Raw genomic sequence first — 9,556 nt, forward strand, 5'->3', positions numbered from 1 at the left:
TGAGACTTTATCAGAGACTTAGTCCCAATCTATTTATAGTTTGTATATCTTATGTGGTTTGATATACTGAGTTCACTATAAACAATGCTCTGATACCAATCTGTCGCACCCCCAAACCAAGGATGGCGGAAACGTCTGGGGGTGGAGGACTTCATGTAGAGTATCACAACAATGAGTATAATAGTGTTCAAAGTAAATACAACCAACACAATTATAATTGAAAACGTTACATCAAAGTCATGTTTACATGATTCACATCAATTACATTATAATACAAAATGAACTGTTTGACGATTTATCGTCCCATCCTCAAAACGTTGTTGATTTCCTGTTTTCACTGAATTCCTGAGAATACAAGTATTTTTGAAAAGTGTCAACACAAAGGTTGGTGAGTTCATAAGAGATTTCGTTGGAAAAGTAAATCGTTTTCCTTGTAAAAGCGTTAGAATATGTATCCAGAAAATCCGATATTTTCTTTAAATCTGCGTAATGTAGTCTTATGACTGAAGACCAAAATGTATAAGTAACCTTTCTTATTAATAGAAATTGTTATGCACTTAAATGGACATGGACGCATTTGAATTAAATGAAATTTCTGTATGTTCTCATGTTCGTTTATACTTTATATATATGTAGTCCTAAATTAGAGGATCGAGAAATAACAAGTATTGACCATACTTAAAAGTATAAATGTGGTTTCAAATGATGTGTAGTCGTAACTACCAAAACCAAAAGTGTACAGTAATATCTGTACTCATAGAGATAAAAAGGTGATTTTAAATCGACATAAAACTCGTTTAGGTTTTAAAAATAAAATCCCGTAAACTTATGGATTGTTATATCCCTATGTGAGTCGCTATAATCATACTATGACTATGTGAACCTGCCACGACGTTCTCAGTGTCGCGAAAAATAAAATGACATTTGTCACCCGTAGACCTGCAGGTCCAACTGTAGCTAGCAGCAAGGTGTGGGGTGTCAAACCCAATATAGATCTATATACAAGTATCACGTTCTCCCTCAAGGAGATTCTGATTATAACTACCAGGAATTATATCTCGCACTCGGACGTACGGGGAGAGAGAGAGAGAGAGAGAGTCTCACAATATAGGTTAACAAGTTTACGTGAAATGTGTGTGAATATAAATATTTCTTGTATGAATGTACCCTTCTTGTACGAGTGCGTTGAGTGATGTATCATAAACTATACCTATTATAGTTTATCTAAAATGTATGTAATATGCATGAACTCTTTTATGGAAATGTATTAGTGTTATGAATTTATCAAACTATACTTTTTATAGTTAACTAATACGTTTCTAAAATGAATGAATAATATTTAATATGAATGACTTAGTTTCAGTTCATAATGATAAACTAACAAGGAAACACATTCAAATATTAGAACTTATGATTATACACTTTGCTCAACATAATACAAAGTGTTATGATATTTACATGCTGTTGGCTAACTTTAGCAATTCTGCCCAGTTTTGGAAAAATCATAGAAAAATCATACGAAGTCAAAAACTAGATCCGTAAATTCTGAGAGTTCACAAAATGTGTCTAGTTTACTCATAATTTTTATCACGATTTTTAATGACCTCCAACTTGGGTGAAAATGTCCATAATCACAGACTGGTCCGGATTGTTGTTTGAAATGATAGGCAGTTTTGTAAAAATCACCATAAATTGTAGAAAAATCGTATGGAGATGTGCAAGTAGTCATTTTAAAGCTACAAACTTGAACTATTTGCACCTTGTACAGTTTTGAAAACAAAAATGTTTAAGATGCCCAAAACAGTCCGTGAATGGAGTTGAACTTTTCTGATGAAGGCTGTTAGAAAATTTTAATTATGTTCTTAGTGTTTTAACTTGTATTCCCCCCCTGAAAACTTGAGAAAACATGAAAATGTAGGGGTATGGACTCACCTTGAGTGATTTCAGTAGATAAGTGTTGAAGAAGAGAAGTGTTCAACCCAAGAACACTTGAAGAATCACTTGAAGATTCGAAGCTCTAACGCTAATATGATGGAGTTTGTGTAAGATATTCATGATTTGAGTAGAATGAAGTGAAATAATCATAAGGAGGATGAATTATACTTACTAAGAGTGGAAGAACACGTGAAGATCAGCCTTGAATCTCGAGTTTGGAGTGGGAAAAGTTTGAGAGAAAGTGGTGTTTGATACTTAGTGAAATGAGGGTAAATGAGAGAAAATGAGGAGAGAGGATGTTTGTTCCAGCTCTAAAATCGTGGGAATGAGTGTAAATTAAGTGGAAATGACATTGATGTGACCTAGGTAAGGTGGGGAGGTGTGGTTAGTCAAAGAGTGGGTGTGGGGTGGTTGCTTGTGACATTGGATAAGGCAAAGTCAACACTCCACCTTTAATAATTCACCCATTTAATTTTTTTTTTATTATTTAAATAATGATTTTCATCAAAATATGTTTAAATTATGAATATTTAGAGTTTATTATGTTAAAATATAATTTCTGGAGAAAATCCCGCTTTAAAATCACGAAAAACGGGCTTAAAATGTTAAAAATATCAAAAATGGGCTAAATGTGACAAATATGCGAATTCTGGTGCTGAACCGAGAGGGAGAGAGGCAGAAACCGAGAGGGAAGGAGAATGAGGGAAGGAACCGAGAGGAGAGAAGAAGAGAACAGAGGGCGCGAACAGAGACCGAGCGAGACAGAGAGGCGGGGTAGCGACAGAGACCGAGGCTCGGTCCGGCGATGAAAGGCGAGAAGTCAGAACCGAACGGACTGTAGTGAACAGTAGTGAACAGTACCTTCGGTTCGGTTGGTGAACAGTACCTTCGGTTCGGTTGGTGAACAGTACCTTCGGTTCGGTTTCGGTTCCTTGCTCTCGGGTTCGGTTCCTCCTGGGCGAGGTTCGGCCCTGAGAGGACCTTCGGCTCAGGAGGGTTCGGCTCCTCCTTGCTCTCGGTCCCTAAGAGGGCGTTCGGGTCCTAAGAGGCTTCTCTCTTCTCGAGAGGTTTCGGTTCCTAATGTCCATTTTTCTCGTTTTCGCCCCGTTTTAAGCCGTTTTTGACCCGGTTAAGGGCCGGAATGACCCGAATGATTCTAAAAAGTTACGGGAACTATTTGAGAGAGATTTGGGAGAGATTTCTCACACTTGGAGAGATTTGGGAGAGATTTGACATTCTTGGAGAGATTTCTCATACAAAGAGATATTTGCAAGAGTTTTCACATACTTGGAGAGATTTGGGAGAGATTTGACATTTTTGGAGAGATTTCTCATACAGAGAGATATTTGAGAGAGATTTCACATACTTGGAGAGATTCGGGAGAGATTTGACATTCTTGGAGAGATTTCTCATATAGAGAGATATTTGAGAGAGATTTCAGATACTTAGAGGGATTTGGGAGAGATTCGACATTCTTGGAGAGATTTCTAATACAGAGAGATATTTGAGAGAGATTTCACATACTTGGAGAGATTTGACATAGAGAGAGATAGAGTGAAAACGATTGAGAGAGGATCCATGTGTGACAATTGTGAGTGTCCGGCATCGCAATGCATGGTTCGTAAATCCTGTTAAGCCTTGTTTAAGGATCTTACACACTCCCGATGAGTATGCATCATTGTTTTATCGGTTTGGCTCGCCACGTACTACAGTTTTAGGTTAAAGAGATCTAGATGTTCTCACCTTTTGTTTTATGATTTCTCACTAGAATAGAAGTTATGTAGAAGTTTCATAGTGTGAATTTTAGTACTCATGAGCAAATTGAGTCAAATAGTTTGACTTGCTGACTTTAGTTGACTTTGACTTGACCGAAATTTGACGGTTGTCACACATGAGGCCTTATTGTCTAATTTCATTACTCTTTACTTCAACAATTAACTTTTTGAGCCAATTGTCAGTATGAATAGCGCTATTAGGAACTTGACGATTCCTCACTCACCCGATTATAGAATGCATTTTACCATGTTCATCTATAAAACGATAAACATAGATCTTGATAGGGTGTTTGTCATAGCCTTGGTTGAAAACTCATTGTTTGCTTTATTATATTCATACATACTTGATACTCATTTTAACAACAAACATGTTTACTCAATTTAGTAACAAATTACTGTTTATGTAAACTTGTTTAAATCATTTTAGCAATAAAATTTCATTATGGAAAAATTTATCAATATTCTAATTTTCATGATTTAAAACTATGCAATGATATAAACATGTGAATTCACCAACTATTTCGGTAGTTGATCGCTCATTTTACATGTTTTTTCAGCAATCATCTAGTAAAATGGCACACAGAGACACATCATGTGTAAGAGCATTTGCATGTTTTCTTTTTTAAATGCATTGTAATTTCTTTTAAAAGTTGTTCAAATTTATTGTAAATTGTAATGCTTTCTAATACCATGGTTGTTATTGTCTTTTAACTTTTTCTATGAGACCCGTTGTACTATTGCACCTCGTGTTTCGTCTTTAGCGGGGTCCGACACGTTCAATGCGCATCAAACAAAGAACCTGGTCCCTATCCCGTTATACATGTCATTAAATCATAGAGACCTGTTAAAAACATTTATGTCATTAAGGGAACCAATAGAAACAAAGAATGCCTGCCATATCCACAAATCATGTGAGACCATCGCTTCAAGTATGATAGTTGGATAACTATGATCATTTTAGGTGTATTGGCCTTGATATGCATTCGGGCAATTGCCCTATTCCCAACTCAACGAGTTTTCACTTAATATGCGTGTTCGGCAAGGCATTGGTTGAATCGGGAATCTTCTGACCAACTCATCGAGTTGATGGCTAACCCGACTAATTTTTCTTTATTTAAACCTTCTTTCTTCAAACATCAATTTCCAAGCTTCCAATTGCTAGTTTCACTTCCTTTTTCACTTGAGCATGTCTTTAAAGCTGAAAATGTAATTTTAACATAATTCAATACCTTTTGTTCATAAATTGAGACAAAAACAGCCAAAAAGTATTAAGATATAATATGGATTATATGATTAAATATGCATATATCACTTTTTGTAATTACTAATGTTTTTTTATTTATGAATTATGATTTTAAAGTAGTGAACCGGTGAAGTTATTAATTTATGTTAAAAGAATTAAAGGCAACGAGCGGAGGTAAATTTTATGAATTATGATATTAGTTTCTGAAAATATATAAATGTCCTGATGCTTGAAATTATGATTGTGTTGCTTTTCACTTAAACAAAATGTTTTTTTATGCTTTATGTTTATAGAAACAGTATTTTGCTTTTATTAGTTATATTGTTGCTCACTTATTTATGGTAGAGATTCTTAAAAGTGTTTAGGATTTTTATGACATTTTTCTTTAAAAGAGTTATGAATTATTGGGCTTCGTTTTCTAATATTTTTAATACTACTTTCTACATTTTTAGATCATTGGGGCTATATGCAAGAAGTGCTAAGTACAATTATTTTAGATTAGCAAAACAAGAAACGAAAGCATATTTTTATTTTTTTCTCATAATACTTAAAGTTTATTGTTATAATGGGTATTCTCTTGGCTTTGTAATGGATGAATGCATGGGTGTTTCCCCTCATCAAACAAACATATCATTGTTTGAAGCTCTCATTGATGGTCAATTGTTGTCTCCTGCCCAAAGTTGTATACCCTTTTCAGGAATTAGTATTTGGTGCTCGTACACTTGAGTAAAGCCTTCACCCGCTAAGCATTTGGAGCTTCCTTGTTGTCGAAGTGATAACGTGTTGGTGCATTCTTTCATGATATTGTTGTGATGTCATTATCATTTGGTGTTGCATCAAGGGAACAAATGCAAAGCTTTTGAAAATTGGAGCATATGCTGATATACAAAGGATGCTGATATTGCCACTTGTTGTCTGAATTTGCACTTGAATACTAACATGTACAAACTAATTATCTACGGTGAGTACACAAAAGGATTATGACACTGGATGATAGGTGCTAGAGCTCATTGTATCTAAAAATATCTATAAATTACTTTTTTTTTTTTGTCCTTTATGGGTTATTGGTTTTAGCTTTGAACACTCTTGCCCCTCTAATCCTATGATTTTATTGAAAACATAATCCTATGTTTTTATTGAATTTGTTGTTAGAAAAATAAATAAATAAAGTGTTTTATTTAGGAAAAAGTATCTATACAATCCAAAAAGCTACCAAACTTCATAAATATGTCTGGAAAGATTTATGGAAGATAGAATGCTCCATGATTGCAAGATGAAATTCATACAAAATTATTGTATATTTTCTTTTGATTTCAATATTGGTCTTAAGTACTGGAATAACCACAGAGCATACATAATAATACTAATCATATATACATAAAGGAGTAGAACCCGCTGATGAAACAATAATCCGCCGACAAAAATAATAATCCTTGAAAAGTCACGCTTTCTTCAAAATAATCTTGTATGAGGCATTAATGAGCCCATGATTTCTTTACATGAACTTGTTTTTTCGACAAGTATTATCGACACTTTATTGATGTAGTTCTTCTATCTTCTGTTAAGACTCTTGAATGACCTCTATAGTCAATTCAAGCAACACATCAAGAAAACCCCGACGATGAAGAAGATGAAGATGACATTTTTAGAGAGATTGTTGAAGAAGGTTTTGATATGGTATGTGAATGAATGTTGGTTATATTTATAATTATTCAAAAAAAAATTCAAAAAAAAAAGCAGTTAATGATTGGTTGGAAGAGGCTTTCAAACTCGATAGAAACTAGCCGAGTACTAATGCCGAGTAGAGCGCACCGAGGTGGTGGCATGGTGCTTGCCAAGTCAACGTTGGATTTGCTTAGTGTGACCGAATCTCATTCTGTTGAGTCTAACAAATAATACTGACTATTTTAAAATAGAGGGTAAACTGAATGAATACTATTTTTTTTTTAAATTAAATATTCTTTTAGATTTTGTTCATACATAGGGCGTGTTTGGTACGGAGCTTCGTTTGGCAGTACGAGCGTTTAGCTTTTAGTTTTATCAAAACGCTTCGATTCTAAAAGCTACTTCATATAGCTTTTAACAAAACGCTCCGGAGCTTTTGAAATCAATTTCCATAATTACCCTTAAAAATATATTTATATACTTTTTTATTTTTAATCAATTGTCCTTTTATGTAATTTTATATATTTCAAAAGCTTCCAGCTCCTTTTGCCAAACATTCATATAACAAATAAAAGTTACAGCTTCCCGCTACCAGCTACCAGCTACACGCTACCAGCTACCCGCTACCAGCTAACTGCTACCCGCTTCCAACTAACAACTACTTTTGCCAAACACACCCATAATATACATATCTTTCTACTCTTATAGAATAAATTTTGTCATTTGTATTAATCAAATGGGAGAGAAGATAAGTATTAACAAAGAATAAAAATATATTTGATTTCCGACATATAGGTCGATTGGTAGATTATTAACATTTTATTTTATTATTATTATTATTATTTTTTTTTTTGCATATTTTAAGCAGAAAAAGGTACAATATAACATAGTTTTTGCTAGTCATCGTGCTTTGTTTTTTTATATACTTAGTTGTTTAAAATCATCTAATGAATTTTCATTTTTTTTTTTCCGATTAACTCTCCTTGTTTTGTTTTCTGTAATATGTTGACTAATTGACATACGACTACACATATTTATGAATTTTTGTATATGCGAACCTTTTTGTTATTTTTATGTAAAAAAACTAAATAAATGAAATTATTCGATGAGAGGCATTAGTAGATAAGAGTCTTATTTTATTTCTAACTCATGCTGACTGCATTTTGGCATTCATAAACGGTGACACGTGGGCATTCGCGCCACTTAAAGGGGCCCAGTGTCCTTTCACATATTTTAGCGGGTGACCCTCCCAAGGTCACTTTCGTCACATCACATACCCTTGTCCTTGGTTAGGGTTCTTTCCCCTTCCATCTTCAATTCTCAGTCGTCCGATCATCATCATTTTTCCCACCCCCTTTATCCCACTATTTAATACTTCACGATACTCTGTCACTGTCGGTTCTTTTATATGGTTGCGCCACCACTCATCTCCGCCGCCATTCTCATCTCTCATATGCTCAGTTATTCGTCTCCTCCTTCAAACTCTCTGATTCTGATTTCAAGTTCAGTATCTGATTTGGATTCTGATTTTCAGAAACCAAACTACAATCAACACAACAGAAATGGTATACACACACACTCGATCGTCAATCGTTAATTGATATTTTCAAAGCTCGAAGATAAGTTCTTGATCGTTTTATTTTTCTTTCTGTTTTGATTTCTCAGGAATCCGTAAGCTGTGAAGAGAAACTCTGCGTTGATTGCAAAACCTCCAAAACACCGTTGTGGAGAAGCGGTCCTGCTGGCCCGAAGGTTCGATTAATTGATTCGATCTTTGATTTCAATTTTCCTTTATTCTTCAAATCACGATCTAATCAAGTTGCATAAACAAATTTGTTTGTGTTTCTGTTTTTGTTACACAGTCGCTATGCAATGCTTGTGGAATTAGGTACAGGAAGAAGAGGAGTCCGAATGGATCAGATAAGAGAATCGAGAAACAAGCTCCGTTTTCACCGTCGTCGTCGAGTTCATCCTCTTGTTCGACGAGCGCCGCCTTGTACTCCGATGAGGATGTTGGGATGAGGAAGCGGTTGAGGATAAAGGTGGTGGCGGTCGGAAAAGAAGTGGTGGTGTTGCAGCGGCGGAGATCTCGGACGATGAAGAAGGTGAAGGGAGAAAGGGTTGAAAAGGAGTATAAGAAATTAGGGGAAGTAGAACAAGCTGCTTTTCTGTTGATGTCTTTGTCTTGTGGGGGATCTGTTTTTAGGTAAGTATGTGAATGGAATTTTACTAGTTTTGGTAATGGTGGAAGAAGAAGAAGATGAAATTGTAAGGTTTATTTATGTTAATAGGTAGGTAGTAAATGGTAAGCGTAGATGGATAGATATGGTAGTTTAGTTTGTAGTGTAGGGTTGGTGTCCCTTTCTATATCGGGGATAAAAATGTAAATAGTTTTACTACTTAAGAATTAAAAGAAATGGAATGGAATGGAATGTCGCTCCTTTTTTTTGATATATGGAACTTTTTAAAATATGAGCCTTTGAATATTGTTGTGGTAGTGTTAAGTTTTAGCTCAAGTTAAAAAATTTAGGGATAATGACTTGAAAGGGTAACGAACTTTCAATTTTTGTCACATTTAGTCACTAAATTTTTTTTCGTTATCTATTTGCCATTTAACTATTGAAACTGTTCACATTTTACCCTTATGACCGACTATTACCGGTCATAAGGGTAAAATGTGAACAGTTTCAATAGTTTAGTGGCAAATTGATAACGAAAAAAAGTTTAGTGACTAAATGTGAACAAAATCGAAAGTTTGTTTCCCTCTAAAAAGTTCAATGACTAAATGTGAACAAACTTCATGTTGTATTATGTTTTAGGAAAATTATTTATTTTTGTTTAATTGTAGCAATATTTGTTGATGAAGAAATCTATAAAATAAAAAAAATAAAATGAAACATCCGGATTTCCAGGTATCATAATTTAAGTATTTTTCTTT

The 9,556-nt window shown here is 34.4% G+C and overlaps 1 protein-coding gene across 1 annotated transcript; it reads left to right on the forward strand.

Annotated features, from left to right (window-relative positions):
- Positions 1-7,939: 7,939 nt before the first annotated feature.
- Positions 7,940-9,071, forward strand: LOC145004134 (GATA transcription factor 16-like). Its single transcript, XM_078963029.1, has 3 exons — positions 7,940-8,183; positions 8,284-8,370; positions 8,481-9,071. The coding sequence occupies exons 1-3, from the start codon at positions 8,181-8,183 to the stop codon at positions 8,826-8,828; spliced, it is 438 nt and encodes a 145-aa protein (XP_078819155.1). The 5' UTR covers positions 7,940-8,180; the 3' UTR covers positions 8,829-9,071.
- The last annotated feature ends 485 nt before the right edge of the window (positions 9,072-9,556 follow it).

Source organism: Lactuca saligna, chromosome 7, assembly GCF_052625555.1.
Source record: "Lactuca saligna cultivar CGN05327 chromosome 7, ASM5262555v1, whole genome shotgun sequence".
Classification (NCBI taxonomy): domain Eukaryota; kingdom Viridiplantae; phylum Streptophyta; class Magnoliopsida; order Asterales; family Asteraceae; genus Lactuca; species Lactuca saligna.